Source organism: Papaver somniferum, chromosome 3 (genome assembly GCF_003573695.1).
Source record: "Papaver somniferum cultivar HN1 chromosome 3, ASM357369v1, whole genome shotgun sequence".
NCBI classification, from domain to species: domain Eukaryota; kingdom Viridiplantae; phylum Streptophyta; class Magnoliopsida; order Ranunculales; family Papaveraceae; genus Papaver; species Papaver somniferum.
The window spans coordinates 99076273-99094354 of NC_039360.1; the positions used below are offsets into that span (position 1 = coordinate 99076273).

General features: G+C 36.3%; 2 protein-coding genes across 2 annotated transcripts; one reads left to right on the forward strand and one right to left on the reverse strand.

The window, feature by feature from the left end:
* The first annotated feature begins 88 nt into the window (after positions 1-88).
* LOC113356944 (transportin-1-like) lies at positions 89-11187 on the forward strand. Its single transcript, XM_026600181.1, has 29 exons — positions 89-443; positions 1290-1577; positions 1713-1802; positions 1927-2004; positions 2104-2184; positions 2790-2840; positions 3088-3173; positions 3951-4017; positions 4116-4172; positions 4268-4297; positions 4404-4463; positions 4658-4774; positions 5255-5368; positions 5497-5595; positions 5785-5910; positions 5990-6064; positions 6212-6283; positions 6408-6518; positions 7317-7400; positions 8201-8308; positions 8721-8822; positions 8912-8974; positions 9063-9137; positions 9490-9561; positions 9649-9773; positions 10077-10128; positions 10208-10276; positions 10356-10415; positions 10516-11187. The coding sequence occupies exons 1-29, from the start codon at positions 261-263 to the stop codon at positions 10597-10599; spliced, it is 2679 nt and encodes an 892-aa protein (XP_026455966.1). The 5' UTR covers positions 89-260; the 3' UTR covers positions 10600-11187.
* A 224-nt stretch (positions 11188-11411) lies between these two features.
* LOC113356945 (serine/threonine protein phosphatase 2A 57 kDa regulatory subunit B' beta isoform-like) lies at positions 11412-13385 on the reverse strand. The gene is made up of 2 exons (XM_026600182.1): positions 12126-13385; positions 11412-12030 (listed from the first exon to the last, which is right to left on the reverse strand). Exons 1-2 carry the CDS (start codon positions 13164-13166, stop codon positions 11722-11724), a joined length of 1350 nt encoding a protein of 449 aa, XP_026455967.1. The 5' UTR covers positions 13167-13385; the 3' UTR covers positions 11412-11721.
* Positions 13386-18082: the final 4697 nt, after the last annotated feature.

Here is an 18082-nt window from a genome sequence, read left to right on the forward strand (position 1 = left end):
TTTCTTCTCTATTATTAATAAATAATAAAAAAAAATCAAAAATATAAATTAAAAATCAAAACCCAAACCCAAATTCCATAAAAGAAAAAAAAACTTATTCTCATAAATTCATTCGTAATAATAATCTCTCCATTATTTCTCTACTCTACTCTCTCTCTCTAACAATCTCTGAGTAGAGATTTCTTTCTTCCATTCTTATTGAGTTTTGATTCTTCTGAGAATCGCTCATAGTCTCAAAAACCTTGATATCAGTAGTAGATATGGCTGCGGCAACATCTGGGTTATGGCAACCACAAGAAGAAGGTTTAAGAGAGATCTGCGCTCTACTTGAACAACATATATCTCCTACTTCTGATAAAACTAGGATTTGCCAACAACTTCAACACTGTAGTCAATTCCCTGATTTCAATAACTATCTCACTTTCATTCTCGCTCGTGCTGAGGTACTTTTTTCTTTTTTATTACTGATAACTAGGTATTTTCAGTTTGATTAGTTTCTAGAGGCTTTTGTTTTGATTAGGTTTTAGTTTTGATATCTGTGAAGATTGGATTGGAATTCATTTTTATAGGTTTAGTTTATATTGGGGGAATAGGATAGGGATTTGGATGTTTTGATCATTTTTTTTTGTTGTTGTTGCTGTTAAGTGATTGTTTGGGTGTTCTATACTCAGACATTTGTTACTTATTTGTATGTGTTAGATTGGTTTTACATTGTTTGAAGTGATGGCACTATGAATTATTTGAGAATTATTTAGTTGGCATAACATTTGAATTTGTTACCTGTGTATATGGAGTAAATTGTAGTTAGGGTTCTTACACCCAATACACAGAGAAGTAAGTAGTATCTTTAAGCTCTATGCAGTTGATGGAACCTAATATATGACTGGTTATTCACTTATTCTAATGTACTTCTGTATTCATTATTGAGCATGTATGCTAGAGTGAATTCTCGTTTGTAGTAAACTGAACTTTATAGGTTCTGCTTTTATGGCACTGATGAGATAATCTGTTGCCCAGCTCCTTTTTCTCCAACATTGCCTAGTTTTTGGAGATTGACACGTTTCAATAGTAATTTACTTGTGTAGAAATAAGTACTGAAGTGTGAGTTCTTTCTTCTAGTTGAATTGCATTAATTATGACATCTCGATGTCGGCCTAATGCTGTTTTGAGTTAACAGTATCTTAAGTGAGAAAATTCTCATTTTCTTGTTTCAGGAGACATCGTGTTTCTTGTTAACTTAAATGGTTATTTGCTTTTGGCGTGAACATTGCCTTTTGCTTCTCAAACAGGGCACACTTGTAGAAATACGGCAGGCAGCTGGTTTGCTTCTGAAAAATAATCTGAGAACTGCTTTCAAATCCTTGACCCCATCATATCAGCAGTATATAAAGTCAGAATTGTTACCCTGCTTAGGGGCATCAGATAGGCACATCAGATCTACTGTTGGGACAGTTATCAGTGTTATCATTCAACAAGGAGGAGTACCTGGCTGGCCCGAACTCTTGCAAGCTCTTCTACATTGCTTGGACAGTAAGGAGTTAAATCACATGGAAGGTGCAATGGATGCTTTATCCAAGGTATGTGCAACTTGTAAATATAGTTGCCATTGGGTTGATTTACCATTGAAGTTGTTGTTCAGAATTTTTTAAATGTTTTCATGCATCAGATTTATTTATTAGATTACCAATATGATGATGTGTGGTGTACCATAGATTTGTGAAGATATTCCGCAAGAGCTTGATGTAGATGTACCTGGATTAGCCGAACGTCCTATCAATGTATTCCTTCCCAGATTATTCCAGGTAAATAAAGCGTATATACATTATAAATTCACTGACTTCTCCCAATGTGACATTCCTGTTGATCTGGAGGTTGTTCTATTAGTGTGCTTAAGATTTTATCTAATTATCTTTCCTTCCGTACCAGTTCTTCCAATCATCACATGCTTCACTCAGAAAGCTTTCCTTGGGTGCTGTTAATCAGTCCATCATGTTGATGCCAACAGTAAGTATCTAGCAATTATCCTTTTCATTTGGATTAAGAACCTTTCATATATGGAGGCACCAAGATTATGTTTTTTTCTTCTTTTCTTTTCCCTCCTAGGTTTTGGTTCGATCTATGGATCAATTTCTCCAGGGCTTGTTTGTTCTTGCTACTGATCCTACTGCAGAGGTGCGAAAATTGGTAAGTCAAGAGGTTCCCCCCCTTCTCCCACTTGTAGTAATCCATTGTCCATGGCAATTGCAGCCTCATTGCATAAAATCTGGTAGAAATTAATTAAATCCTTGTTTTTCAAAATTATATCTTCAAATATGGTAGTGGGTTGTGCGTTTTTTGCGCTTACATTTGGATAAAAGGATCTGTGGATATGTGCAAACTCATACCATTAGGTACATGCAACACCGTCTAAACTACATGCATCAGATAATCTGACAGATAGTTATTAGACTAATTTTAACTGTTGCTCGGATGTTAAAAAGCTGTTGCATTGGGTGATGAGATGGATAGAGTCATTAGTTAATTTCAACTGATGATGGAAAATGCAAAACCAACCGCCTTATATTATATATTAATATATTATTATAAATAGGCATAATTAATTTGTATTAATTTTTTTGAAGTTCGTTTAAGCTATCACGTTATTTCTTTAGTGATTGGGGAGCGACATCTCTGCTTGTGGTGCGGATCGTAATGTCTGCTGAAGTTCTTTTATTTTCTATACTACTCATGCCTGGTTATATTCTTACCTTTGTCGTTAACTATTTATCTTTTGTGCTTGTGACGGACAGGTTTGTTCTGCCTTTGTTCAGATTATTGAAGTTCGTCCGTCTTTCTTGGAGGTGGGTATCTCTGTTCTGTGAAATTGTTATCTAATATCTTCAATTTGGTCATCCCACGTTATTGTATAGGTTTATATTACATGTGATGAAAAATAATTTCATATCACATGTTACCATTTTTTATTGTCCAGCTATTCCAAAACAAAACTTAAAATCAAGGCGTATATGATTGCTGACTCTTTTTGTTTATGTTTTGTTGGCATCTTTTGACGTTGCTCTTACGTAATCTTTAACAATTATGCTGCAGCCTCATCTGCGAAATATTGGTGAATATATGTTGCTGGCTAACAAGGACACAGACGATGAAGTGTGTCTTGAAGCTTGTGAATTTTGGTAAATTACGAAACTTGCTTCATAAGTTGGTATGTTAAGTTGTACTGTTGAATACTTCTGTACTGTATTGGCTGGTTGGAACTTGGAAGTTCAATATTTTTCTAAGAAATGTTGGTGCAATGCTACATCGTATTGCTGGTTCTGCAGTAGTGGGTGCTGATCTTGATTTTTCTAGACATCTTCCTTGATATGCTTGTTGGGAAGTTTTAATGCCCTTTTTTTCTTCTTCTACTTCTTCTCTTTTAATTAGATTTAGTTCAATTATGTGAATGATGTTTCCGTTCTTGTGCTTTCACCCGAAACTATCAGTAAAATTAGGTCGAAGTTCCAATTCAGTACCAATGGCAGACAAAATATGCTTCTATATTTTATAATGGCATGTCATATTAACAACCATCGTTTGTCAGATGCATGTATTATAGCAAGACACAAGATTTAGATTCCTGCTTACATTAGTAGAAATTTTAATTCCATGGCCGATAATGTGGCCAAGTATTGTAGACGAAATAATTGTGCAGGTGAATGGCTGGGTGATTGCGCTCCTTTCATCAGTATAATTGTGTAATTTTGCATCTCAATAAAATTTCCTTTTCTAACAAAAAAAGAAAAGTTGTTGGCTTGCTGTATTCTATTTCTATCTGTAACACAAATAAATATTTATTTTATTATGTTCCTGTCATCCATATTGATGAAGTGTGAAAAGCAAATAAGTTCAACTGCGATTTCAGCTAACTGAGGGCATGGTTACTTTTTAACGTACGATTTCCTGATTGACAGGTCAGCATATTGTGAAGCGCAGTTACCTCCTGAAAACTTAGTAGAGTTCTTGCCGCGTCTTATTCCAGTATGGTTCACCTTCCTGCATCATTTTTTTTTGACCATATCTTGTAGTACCTAAGGATAGTTTTTACATCTTTTCTCTACCTATCAAATTTATTGTAGCTATTGCTGTCGAACATGGTTTATGCTGAGGATGATGAGTCACTTGTTGATGCTGAGGTGAACTTCTCTTAAATTTTTCGGTCCCAAAATCCTTGAGGAAATCAGTGGTGCTATTGACTTTGATTAACTCACATTTTGGTGATTACTTGCAGGAGGACGAGTCTTTCCCAGATAGAGATCAGGTTCAAAATTAGAATTCCTAAGATGCCTTGCTTTTTATTTTACTTATTATTGCTACCGGAGTTATAAGTCCTTGAAAATGCAATGCTGACTTATTTTGCATCGCAGGATCTGAAGCCACGTTTTCATGCATCACGATTTCATGGATCAGAAAATGCAGAAGATGATGTACGGACTGAAACAGTCACTGTGTTTCTGTTTACTTCCACTACTTCCTTGAATATTTTAACTTGCAACCTTATAGCAATCGGATCAGTGTCTCTATGATTCTACCAAATTTAACAATAATTTTGTTACCTTCTTTTAAGAGAAATACAGCTATAGTTTTCGTCCTTTGTTTATTTAAAGTTCTTCTGTTACAGGATGATGACGACATAGTCAATGTTTGGAATCTAAGGAAATGCAGTGCAGCTGCTCTTGATATCCTCTCAAATGTGTACGGTGACGATCTACTCCCAACACTGATGCCCTTGGTTCAGGTACTGGTTAGTTCTTGTGAAGTAAGTCTGATCATATACTACTTCTCGATTTCTGGCTCCAGTGTTGTGTTATTTTGGATGCTGCTTGTTAGAGGTGTCCGTTCTTTATTTACACCATTAACCTCCCCATCTATTCCCCTTCACTTTAACCTTCTAATAGGTTGAAGATGTGAATGGCTGATAGTTGCATATGTCCTCTGTAATCATCAATTGACACTAATTGCATTAGTGTAATCATTGCAGTTATGTTTATTTTTTCTTTTTAATTCAGATGAAATAACTCAGCATGTCTATGCTGTAGCTTTGAATTTGATGCAGATCTTTATATCCACAGAGATAGACTAACTAAAAATCATGCAAACTTAATGCTGACCACGATCTTCACTCAATCTACCTATAGGATTGTTTATGTGTTACACCCGGAAGTCTGCTTATGCAGGCAGCCAGTCCTCCTAAATCTTTCTTCACTGTGTTTCACAGGCCAAGCTAGCCAATGGAGGCGATGAAGTGTGGAAGGAAAGAGAAGCTGCTGTTTTGGCATTTGGAGCAATAGCTGAAGGTTGCATCAATGGTCTTTACCCTCATCTGCCAGAGGTAATGCTGTGGTCATGTGTCTACTTAAATATATCTGATTAGCCCTGCCCTCTTATGGTGTGTATTCAGTTATACTTGAATTGAAGAACAGTAAACTTGCTCACGGTTCAGATATATGAATTTTGCAGATCGTGTCGTTCCTCATCCCTCTTTTAGATGATAAATTTCCTCTTATAAGAAGCATCACCTGTTGGACACTGTCTCGTTATAGCAAGTTTGTTGTTCAGGTACACAAATCAACGTATTTCTAGCGGCTATTCGTTTTAGCAAGTTTATTCTCATTACACTTTTCAGTGTTAGAGGAGTGATCCACATATTTGTTAACCTTTAAATGCTAATCCATTTTTTTTTTTGCTAAACCTAAGCAAACATGGTGTAACTTTGATGTTGACCATTATTTTCTTGACGGTATTCAGGGGGTTAGCCATCAAAAAGGTTATGAACAATATGAGAAGGTGTTGATGGGACTTCTGCGAAGAGTATTAGATACTAACAAACGTGTACAAGAAGCTGCTTGTTCAGCCTTTGCTACACTTGAAGAGGTTTTTACTGTGAATGTACCCAATTCTTACTTTCTTGCTCATGCCCTTTTCATGTTCTTATACCATTTGTAAACTTCAGGAGTCTGCGGAGTTGTTGGGTCCACATTTGGAGATTATTCTGCAGCACCTCTTGTGTGCCTTTGGGAGATATCAGGTTTCTTGATGACTATTGCTTTTATTGAAATACTTTTGTTTGAGTAACGAACTTCCAAATATTTCTGTGCAATGGAAATTTTCTAGCAAGAGTGTTATGTCATGCACATGATTTTGATGTTATTCTATTTGTGTGGTATTCTTACAGAAGCGAAATCTCCGGATTGTGTATGATGCCATTGGTACTCTAGCAGATGCTGTTGGGGAAGAGCTAAATCAGGTACTCTCTTTGTGAAGTACACCAGAAAGTTGTTTAAATGTGTTTGTACTCATATTTGGTATAGCTGGATAGTTATTAGCTACTTATCTATAAATTTATGTGGTCTCTGTCCTTATATTTGCAGCCCAGGTGTCTTGAGATTCTGATGCCTCCATTAATCTCAAAGTGGCAGCAACTCTCAAATTCAGATAAAGATCTTTTTCCTTTGCTTGAGTGCTTTACGTCAATAGCACAGGTTTGAATTTCCCTTCTACTTGTCGTGGTTCATTGTTCAGGTCATTGTCTTTGGCATGTACTGTAAACAATTGTATCATATTAGGCAAACTCTATTATATTCAAAGGAAAATAAGCCAGTCTGGTGACCTAATGGGAAGGAAAAGACCAATAAGCATATATGCATGTGGACTACGAGTTGAAGTTCTTAGAAATGATTTTGAAGATGAAGCATATTGCTGTAACTTATGCTATTCCGGGAGCTTGAAACAGTTAAGATAAGGGATTTATGTATACCAATGGTTTATGGAGTAAACTTTGACCAGATATCTTTTGCTTATCATTCAGACTGATTGTTAATTTAAATATAATCTGTTCAGATTCTTGTTTTCCTACAGAGTAATAGGCTTGGACCACTTTGTTTGAAACGCATGTCAGCATGCTGTTTTCATTTTAGAAATTTCCAAAGATGAAACATACTGCTGTAACTTATAAGCTCATGCTATTCCGGGAGCTTGCAACAGTTAAGATAAGGGATTTGCGTATGCTAATGGTTTATGGAGTAAACTTTGACCAGATATCTTTTGCATATCATTCAGACTGATAGTTAATAGAAATATAATCTCTTTAGATCCTTGTTTCCTTACAAAGTAATAGGCTTGGACCACTTTGTTTGAAACACATGTCAGCATCCTGTTTTTATTCAGAAATTTCCGTTGGGTAACATCTGGTATTATTTGTCTAGCTTTTTCCAAGATGTTGACAACTAGTATATGTTGAGAAATCACAGAGAATAATAACTCTTTTTTATCTGTCTCAGGCATTAGGTCCCGGATTTTCGCAGTTTGCTGAACCTGTATTTCAGAGGTGCTTAAGCCTCATCCAGACCCAACTGATGGCAAATGTATCTCAACTCCTTCCATTTTCTTCTCTTTATAGAAATTCACGTTTGCTATCTCATTGATAGATAACCTTTGACTTGTCCCTCATTATTAGTGGATTTTACGAAGGTGTATCACCTCTATTGATCTTGAAAGTTTGTTCCATTGTTACTCTGTTTGTTGAAATACTTAACTGTGTCGCGTAAGCTTTTAAGTATCTGGATCGGTGTAATATGAGCTAGTTGGATAGGATAAAACAAACATAGTTTAGACTTTCTTTCAGCCTCCTCAGTTAAACTGGGAACAGTAGTTTAACCATCTATGTTCCTTAACCAGCCTAGATTTACTTGCGCTAAGCTTATGACCAATGAATTTAATTGCTCTTGTTGATGCCATTTAATTTGTTATGAAGTTTGATACATGAGAAGAAAATGCAGTTTCTTCTTTCAGTCCTCAGGAAGCTGCAATTAATATCATAACCCAAGTCGTTCACCGTGGCATGGGGTACTTATACCATGTTGATGCTTCAAGATTTGAAAGTTTGCCCTTGCATGTTTCCCTGTCTTTGGTAGCTTCTGCTCAGAGTTGCATCATGCCATAAGTTTTTTTTTGGTGGAAAAGGCATCTAGAACAGGGAGAAATAATTCTAGCAGAGTGCCCTTAGATTAACTAGGCACATGTTGTGATGCAGATGTCTTGCAACCAGCTCTGTTGTAATGCTATTTTTGAAAAGTTTGTCTTCACTTAAGTGTGTATCACATTTAGCCTGACCAAAAGAAGTTTTCAGTTAGTTTTCACCCTGATGATTTTTTTTCTCTTGCAGGTTGATCCTGTCTCGGCTGGAGTTCAGTATGAGAAGGAATTTGTTGTCTGCTCCTTGGACCTTCTATCAGGGCTTGCAGAAGGTCTTGGCAGTGGAGTAGAGAGTTTGGTACTTTCTATTCTTAGAGTTTCTTAATCTGAATTTTTCTTATTGATATGTTTGCCTCCTCCATGTTATGTCATTTTGCTCTGGGATGGTAGTCACTTATTCAGTTGTTAGAAATGTAATGGCTTAATTGCTTTTGCTTAATTGCTATATATATATAAGTAAGGTGAAATTAACAAATCTCCAAAAGTTTTGTTTTAGTAGCAATAACGGCTGCTGCTATATTTTGTGAATGTGCAAATTTAACATGATCTTCTTATTTCGATGTGCCATAGCTCAAACACCTTAGATTTATCGATCAACTGCTTACAGTTTAGATACTATCTCTCTGTTGGGGGTCTTCTAATCACTTCTGTGGAAGATTCAGACTGACCTACCCAGGTATGCTTATACATTTCAATGAAAATCTTCATAGGTTGCACAAAGCAGTTTAAGGGAACTACTTCTCCAGTGCTGCCAGGATGGTTCTTTAGATGTCCGACAAAGTGCTCTCGCGCTTCTGGGAGATCTTGCAAGAGTGAGTTTCAAGTTTGTTATTTCCCTTTTCAATTTTCTATTATTCCAGTGTCTATACCTGTCTCATGCCTAATGATCATTTATGACCAGGTTTGTCCTACACATTTGCATCCTTCTCTGTCAGAATTTCTCACTGTTGCAGCTAAACAACTGGTATGCAAACTCATTTTTCATGATTCTGTATACCTAGTTCAGTTATTTTTGGCAGAATCTGAAGACATATATGTACATGCGTTTGCAGAGCACCCCTGAGCTCAAAGAAACTGTATCAGTGGCAAATAATGCATGTTGGGCGATTGGAGAATTAGCAGTCAAAGTAAGTTCATCATTTAACCATTTGGTCCAACCAAATTAGACCATATCCTCCTTGTAATAAGTTCGACATTTTATAATGACAGAGAAAGCTAAACCTGCTTGCTTTCCTGATTAGAATGTGTTTTTGCCTTAGTTATGCAATAAATTTTCTCATATCAATTTCTTAAACTGTGAGATTATATGGAAGCTGACAGTAAGATATTAGTGCGACTGTTCTCCTATAGCTTTCCTAGTTTTAGTATCTGAATGCAATGCCAGTGAAAGTAATAAACAATATACCACTTTCAGAAAATTAACCATTTTACCCATTTTGGTGGGGTTTATGGACATACGTTGATAATACTTAATTTCAGGTTCGCCAAGAAGTTTCTCCTGTTGTGATGACAGTTATCTCATGCCTAGTCCCTATTCTGCAAAATGCACAGGTATTCGATGATCTGGTTGTGCCATCACTAGTTTCCCTTTCTCTGGAATTTCCATTATCTTTTACTTGACTTTGTAATGTTGAACAGGCTCTCCACAAGTCACTTGTCGAAAATAGTGCCATCACTCTTGGAAGGCTCTCATGGGTCTGTCCCGATCTTGTATCACCTCATATGGAGCATTTCATGCAATCGTGGTGTACTGCTTTGTCCAAGTAGGATAAACTTCTTCCACCTTCTGCTGCCACTGAATAATTTGCTGTTTGTTGACATTATTGTCCAAAACAGCTTACACGCACATATATGTTTGTTCCTATCAATATTGTGGTGTCAATAGTCTATTAGTAAACGCTTTTATGCTTTTATTAGATTCTCTTTTGATGGTGTAGCCGTGTAGAATCTGGAGATAGTAGACGTGGTCGGATTTAGAGACTTGGAATCTGGAGCGTGGTTTCATTTTTTGTTTGTTAATTTCTTTTGTTGTCGTGAATATTTCATAAGCAACTGAACTGTGGCAGGATCCGTGATGATGTTGAGAAGGAGGATGCTTTCCGGGGTCTATGTGCAATGGTACATGCCTATAACTTATCCTACTGTTTTTAAATTGAGATCATTAACTTCATCTCATAAAAGTTACAAACTTCTGCAGGTTAGGGCAAATCCTTCAGGGGCATTGAGTTCTCTTGTGTACATGTGCATAGCTATCGCAAGTTGGCACGTAAGCATGAAATTATTTGACTTTAAACAACTATGTGCGAATAAAAAGTTCTTAATCTGATGATAAAAACTTCTGGCAGGAAATAAGGAGCGAGGAATTGCATGACGAAGTTTGTCAAGTGTTGAATGGGTATAAACAGGTTAGCTTCCTCGCCTATACATTTACGTTTGTAGTTGTAGTTGCGCAACTGATTTTATAGAGCACAAAAGTAACCTAAACTTGGACGAATCATTGTATAGATGCTAAGAGATGGAGCATGGGAACAATGCATGTCAGCTTTGGATCCTGCCGTTAAGGAAAAATTGTCAAAATATCTAGTATAACTGTGTTGATCAAATGTTGTGTTTTATCTTGTCGTGGTTGACATCAGTCAACAGTTTGGAGCTGTATATGTGTGAGAGATCTCTGGTGTTGTTTTCTATTGTGGGTTTTTTTTTGGATGAGGTTGAGGGAGTCGTAGTTGCCCTGGGAGAGTATATTAAGATGAAAACGAAGGATTAAATTGTGGAGATCCCGTAGCAGAATATGAAGTACTGCGGATTCTTCAGTTTTTATTTTTAAATGGTGGTTCTTGACTGATCAGCAGTCAGAAGTTGTGGATCTGAAGAAGCTGAGGCTGATCTGTGAGGTCAATATGGACTCCATGGGTGCGGCTTTTCAAGCACTTTGGGGAACATTTTTGACCTCTCCCCCCTTGTTTTGTATTCATTAGTCAAAAAAAAGAAAAGAGTAGGAGTATTGTTTTATACTATTTTTAAGTCATAATTTGTCTCTTGTCATTTCTGTCAGTGGAGTTATCTGTGTTTTCACCTTCCACTGTTGTGATATAATAGTAAATCTGTTCATGAGTGATAAATTTTCTTGGTTGATCTGATATTTTATGATAGTAAGATGAAACTCTCTTGCTCGTATTTTAGTACAACCTCTTTTTGATTTGATTGTAAGATATTTTTTTAACTACGCCTCTCTACCTGGAAGATGGTTAGTGCCGTGGCAGATGGTTACTTTAAGGTGCCATGCGATGTTGCTGCATTTTGACCGTTGTAATTATAAATAGAGCAATTTAGTGTAGACAATTTCCGCTCCAGCACCTCCGTGCTTATTTTTCTTGCTGATTTGGATCGAGTCTTGTGTGTATGCCAAATTCAGTCTGTCTTGTATATAGATTGTTTCGATTACCAGGATACAAATATCTTAACTGAAGGGTATTTAGTATTTACTGAACATAATACAGAATTTGGCATTCACGTATGAACTATGAAGACCTCACTCACCAGTTGGAAGAAAACCAAGCAGAGTTGACGTGCTATCTAACTATGAAGACCTTCTGATAAGAAAAAAAATTCTTGAAAGGCTAAAGTAAAGCAGTCAGGTTCTTTGTGTTATTAATGTAACTTTAAGTCTCAGTTTAACTTAAATCTACAACTGAAATTACAGTGGGGTTATCAAAGATTTTGTTTCTTGGCGACGGCCATTTCTAGTTCTTCCCACTTCAACTTCCTCTTCATTTCTTCCTGCTCTGCCATGTTTATTCTATGTTCAGTCTCTTTTACGCACTTAGAATACATAATCGGGTCCATTTCCTCCAGCATTGGTTTTATGCTTTCTGTGAGTTGACGTATACTCCTACTCCAATGCCCCTTAAGGTTCATTTCAATGCGTTGCACCACTTCAGGAAACACCTCTTCCATTTCCAGTGTCACCATTTTTACAAACTGCTCATTGTTCCATAAGTACAGGGCTCGCTCTGCAACCTACAAAGCAAATATGTCTGAAAACTATAGCCAAGACTACTAGGAAATTTAGTTGTTTAAGAATAGTGATCAGCATATGAAATTAAGGATTTTACCTGTGAGTTGCAACTGTTCAGACATTTCGCAAATTGTGCGCATAAAGGCTTAGCCAACTTCTTATACTCACCCGGATCGATATTTTCAACCAATTCCTCCAATTGTCCAATTAACAAAACCTCCTTTTGGCAATTAGTGACCGGCCAATACTTTAGAATCCCCCTGACAACAATCCCACCTAGAACAGTTTCCTTCTGTACGAACTGAGAGACACAATATGCCAATTGCCTGTGGTAAGTCTGGATGCCTTTGGGCTTGTGAAGAGGAATAAGAACCTTAACCAAAAACAACTTGTGCTCTTCCTTGATTGGAACTGCGAACCCGTTAATGATACTTCCCCATATTTCGAGCAATTCTCCGACTCCACACTGAGTTTCCATCTCACAAACATAGTGTAAGAACACGTTTATCATTGATTTTCTCATATTTGACCTGTAAAATGTGAATTTCGAGTATATCCGATGGTACACGTTCTTCAAAGTCTCGCGCTCTCTAGGATCCTCTGATTGAAAGAGTAAGAGTAAATTAACAAGAAACGAATGATCGATGTGGTTACGTAGAGTTTTCGGGTCAGCATTTATGACTAGTCGGAGAAGAATACAATATACAACTTGTAGGTGTGGCCAGGAAGGTACAGGAACCGCCATGGGTTCTTCATCATCAGGTGAATCAACTGGTGTGGTTGAAGCATTTGGACATGGTGGGAGTGGTCTGAACAGGTTAGCAGATATCATAGAGACAAGTGCTGATTGAATCTCATCATCCTCCAAGAGGTTGTTTTCAGGTGATTTTAGAAGAGATAGAAGCTGAGTGAGCTTAAGCTTCTTGAAATCTTGTTGAGATACCGTTTCTAATGGATCGACGAAAGTGTAGATGAAGTTTGTGCAATAAGAAATGATTGAGAGAAGTTCTTGTGAAGATGATTGGTTGTTGTTGATAGTGTTATCTCCATAGTTTGTGTATGATGAATCCAAACTAAACAGGAATTCAAGTGTTGTTGATTTTTTCTTTTGGGGTGTTCTTTGAGCACCCATACCCATACCTCTACCTCCTCTGACTCTATCTCTGTCACTTCTTATTCTTCTCCTTTTAATAGTACCTCACTACTTACTTAGAATATTGGTATTTTGAGTTCTTCATGATTGATAGATAATTGTACTACAGAGTGAGTGAGTTAGTGAGAGTTGAACTTGGAAATAATGCTGTTAAACTAAGGTACTCTGTTTGGGTTGTGAGAGTGAGTCCAAAAAGACAGCGATGTTATAGAGGTTAGGAAAATGAAGAAGTTCGTTATAGTTAGGAGGATCGTGGAATTCGATAAATGGAGTTCTCTCAACTTGTAGACCAAAATCGACAAAATAATCAAAGAGACAAGGACAGCTGGGTTATATTAGGTAGCTTTGATTTCTTCTTTGATTCTCGGCCACCTGTTTTTGAGGATCATTGCCAAGTGGACTTTCTCCTCATTATCTTCATGTGCTCCTTTACCTTATCGTAAGGGCCGGCACATAAACTTATTTGGTAACCCTACAAGAATTTATTTTTTATTTTAATTTCAATGTACAGTTATTATAAGTCATAATCAGGTTTTAGGTGTCGTTAATCATGTACTCTTCCATACGCCAATACTGTTTATGGGACAAGTTTTATATTTTTAATTGTCCGTCCAATTTCTAGATTGTATTTCATTTTTCATTTTTTCTAAATTTTTCGGGAATATGTCCCGATTTCACTAATATATTGTGGAATCGGATCCATAAGGATAAGCATTAGGGAATATTAGGGAATATGTTCCAAACCCCCGGCCGTTAGAATCTATTGTTAAATGGTTAATTTTGGGGTTTTACCAATTTGAATGTCTCTGGATAAGATATCAGTCATTCATTTGTTCACCATTTATCTTCATTTTTCTGTTCTTCTTCATTTTTATTAAGACTAGTAGCCATGCTTGAAACAAATATGGATGGGTGTAATTTCACACTTTATTGAGGAAACTTTCACTATTTATATACCTTTTAATTTTTATAATTGCATTAGATACATACTTAAGTGAAATTTGGAAAGATTTCAGTCATATAATAAAGTGGAGAAATAATAGGATCAAGACTCATTCAGTTAGAAGACTCTTTCAAGTCATCAAACTCAGTCTCGCTGTTACCTACAAAAATGTTGACGTTGTGTACCTTGACACTTTCCCTTAAGTTAAGCATGAGTGGTCGAATGTTTAAGCTGTCTCGCAAATAATTGGACTGAAGATAGACCTTTTGTGGACTGAAGCCAGATATTTTGTGAATCAACTAGCTGTTTTTAAAGAAATTGGCTTTACTTGTAGTTTCTCGCTGGCAACACGTTTTCTTACAAAGTGATCGTCAATTTCTATATGCTTTGTCTAAGCATGAAAAATTATATCAGCTGTGAGATAGGTAGCTCCCATGTTATTATACCAACTAATTATGGTGGTTGTGGAAAGTTAGAGATTATGTAGCCATATTAGTTCAGAAGCTGCAATTACTACTCCTTGATATTCAACTTATGTGTTAGAGCATTGCTCGGCTAAAACCACAAGTTTTGCTATCTCAAGCTTGTTGTCAATGTTAGATGAAAAAAACTATATCTTGATTTATAGTCTACTAAATCAAGTTCAGACTAGGTTTAGAATATGGTAGTTGAGTATTAGACATCACCCTCGAAAACTGAAGGTCGTCGAGGACATTTGAAGAACTTCATCAACAAGGTATGTGAAGACTGAATCGCTATATTTTACTCACTATCTTACCATTCTATCTCTTTGTGACTACGTCGTATGACTTCTAGTAGATTTATTGCAAAGAAGAAATTTCGAGTCAAGCTTATCTTGTTGAACATCTCGAAATATTATTCAAGCATTGGATATTCAAAGGTCCTTAACAATATTAGATCGAAACAATTTATTATTCAAGAATTAATTTTTGGATCATTTGAAAAATTCCCAATGAATGATTATTTATTCAGGAATGTTTCAAACATCAAAAGAGAGAAATACATAACTTATGATATTTCGGCTCAGGGTAGGTTGGCGAACCACTTGACAAACCATAGATATCTGAGTTTCAGAAATACATGGAAGGTTGGCAAACCAGTTCGCAAACCATAAGTTCAGAACGGGACAGTTCACTAACCGTAGTGATCTGAATTTTCAATATTGGTGTAAAGGCTAAGCAGTTGGCGAACTCGGTTCACGAACCGCATCCATATGAGTTCTCGAGCCGAATAGGGTTGGCAAACCCGGTTCACGAACCGTTGCACCCTGACTTGTGAACTATGCCTTACGATTCACGACCGTTTCACTGACGGTCCCAGTAAATTTTAGCAGATGCTTAAAGACTTATTTTTCAAATATGTTTAGCATTGCTATGAATCTCATTAAAACATCTAAGACATCATTAATCACCAAAACACTTGTGTATATGCATCATGGTTAAGTTCTTATATGTTTAAATGAGCATCAATTGCTTATAGTTCATAAGGCATATTTGTCAAAAAGCGATCACTATATATGGTTCTGTAACCGGATCACTGTGTATATTCTTCTATGTAAGACTAATTCTCACATGCTTACTTGAAATCCTAATTAGAGTTTCATCTAAACAGAGAAAGTGTTTACTTAAATCTCAAGTTATGTTAGATTGAATTATAAGCAACCCTCAGTCTTGAACAACTATAAATAGAGATGCTCTTTAAACTGGGAAATTCAATCCATGACTGTTCTGTGTCCTACTTGATAGATAAAGTCTTACTCTATTGATCTGGGTTTCCAATGAGAAACATAATTAGGTCTATGACTAAAAGACTTCGCTTTGGGAATCCATGAAGCCAGATGCGACTATCTTTTATCTTGATAGTTTGTGTATCCTAATCTTGTTGTTTAGTTATCGAGGTTTTCATAATCTCTTTCAGGAAAGATAGATATAAATCGCAAAGTTCTCTTTGTCTCATATTTTTGTGATTTTTCAAGATAGATATATGAAAGCTTCTCTTAATTGATTAGTTCAAGATTGTTCTTGAGAGATGGTTAAAGATCTAGATTTATCATCTAACTGTGTATAAGTATTCTGGATTGTGAGGTTTGCCATATTTGTCTTTTCCAAATAGAATTCCAAGCCTTGATTTTTGATCTAAAAGGAAATCAAATAGGCTTATATGTTAGAGGCATATTGGTATCAAAAATCGTCACTTATGTTGAAACAACTCTAAGGTTGTAAAGGACGTCAGCTAAGGGAATCAATTGCGCAGAGCTTTACGAGGTTCATGAGACGTTAGGAGCGCGACTGTAAATGAATCCCTTGGGGGATGGATTCGGTCTCAACTACACTCCAGTAGAAGTCTGATAATAGGATAGTGTCTATAACATCTTAATACAGTTTGGAGTTCGAATCTGGACGAGGTCGCAGGTTCTTTTTTTGCTATTGTGATTTCCTCATTAAAAAACTCTTTTGTGTGTGTGTGTGCTTTTTAATTTTCCGCATATTTTGATTGTTAAAAGTACTATACAGGTTCATAATCCTATCAAAAAAACTAAAAAGTTGGTGGTGTACTTGGTACCTTCTCTTTTTCATTATGTGCTAGACTTTGAGTATGTTTTTTCTTCATTGCACTCCAGGAGATCAATTTTCCCCCATAGTATATGCAGTAGCCACTAGTTCATCGTTTATCGTCAAGGTTTCTGACCTAATTCTTGTCACAATAAGCATGTAAAGTGTTTTTCCTCGACTGACATAAATGAAAACGATAATTGATTGTATGCTTCAAGTACTAGAGGATTCACTTGACGTGTTCCAAGCTTTAATTATTAAACACTACTGAGATGCTAATTCGAGTTAGATGAAGATATTGTAGTGCTCGAACTACACTATGATACAAAATTGGATATGAAAACTTCATAGTCCTTGCTATTGGACTCGAGTCTGGTCATCGAGAGACATGCTAGCAGATTTGGTTCTACCAAGTTTGGTGAAAAGAAGGGGCTACCAAGTACACTACCAACTTTTTTGTTCGGCAATGTATGGACAAAACGAAATACCCTCACAAGTTGGTCAAGGCAGAGACCCTTGAAGAAGATTGTATATAGTGTTTTTCTTTTTCTCTTCCACAATCAATATGTATAGACCAAAGGTGTGTGTACCTGATCGTTTAGAAGAGCTCTTGGATAATCTCAAAAATTAATATCCAAGATCAATCTAGTTGTATCCGAATTAAGAGGATCATAATATGAAACTTGCAATCTATCTTTCAAGATATGAATTCACAAGGGAAAGTCTTGTTTCTGATCTTAAATGATAAGGACTTAAACTATCTAGATTGATTCACGTACTCCTTGTGCTAATTATATTATAAAGTTAAATAATATAATAAGGAAAATGAAAAACACGAGACACCATAAATTTTATTGATGAGGAAAAATGCACCTGCAAAAAAATTCTAGGATCCCGTCTAGATTGAACACCATAGTATATTAAACCACTGTATACACTATCCCACTATCAAACTTCGGACAAAATTGTAGTTGAGACCGAATTAAACCTCCGGGTGATTAATCTGCAGTCGTGTTCCTCACGTCTCTTGATGACGTCCTTTACAGCCTAAGAGTTGCTTCAACCTTAACGAAGAATTCTGATACTAATAAGCATCTAACATACAAGCCTATTTGATTTCCATTTTGATATGGTCCAATCTAGGTTTATAAATCTGTCTACAATAGACTTAAGTCCAGCAAACCTCACGAATTTGGAAAACTTACACTCAGTTAGATGAGAAGCCTGGATTACTAACCACCTCTCAAGAACAATCCAAACAAATCAAAGAAGAGTTTAGATATCTATCTTGAGAAATCACAAAGTCTGAGACAGAGAGAACTTGGTGATTTCTATCTACCTCATTCCTGATCCTAAGTTTAGGAAAATACAAGGATCAATAAGAA

Bases quoted from the DNA above. Each gene is read 5' to 3' on its own strand.
- LOC113356944 (XM_026600181.1), top strand. From the start codon at position 261: ATGGCTGCGGCAACATCTGGGTTATGGCAACCACAAGAAGAAGGTTTA. The intron at 2,005-2,103 runs GTAAGTATCTAG...TTTCCCTCCTAG, and splicing joins CCATCATGTTGATGCCAACA to GTTTTGGTTCGATCTATGGA. The intron at 6,519-7,316 runs GTTTGAATTTCC...TATCTGTCTCAG, and splicing joins GCTTTACGTCAATAGCACAG to GCATTAGGTCCCGGATTTTC.
- LOC113356945 (XM_026600182.1), bottom strand. From the start codon at position 13,166: ATGGGTATGGGTGCTCAAAGAACACCCCAAAAGAAAAAATCAACAACA. The intron at 12,031-12,125 runs GTAAAATCCTTA...TTTGCTTTGTAG, and splicing joins TGAACAGTTGCAACTCACAG to GTTGCAGAGCGAGCCCTGTA.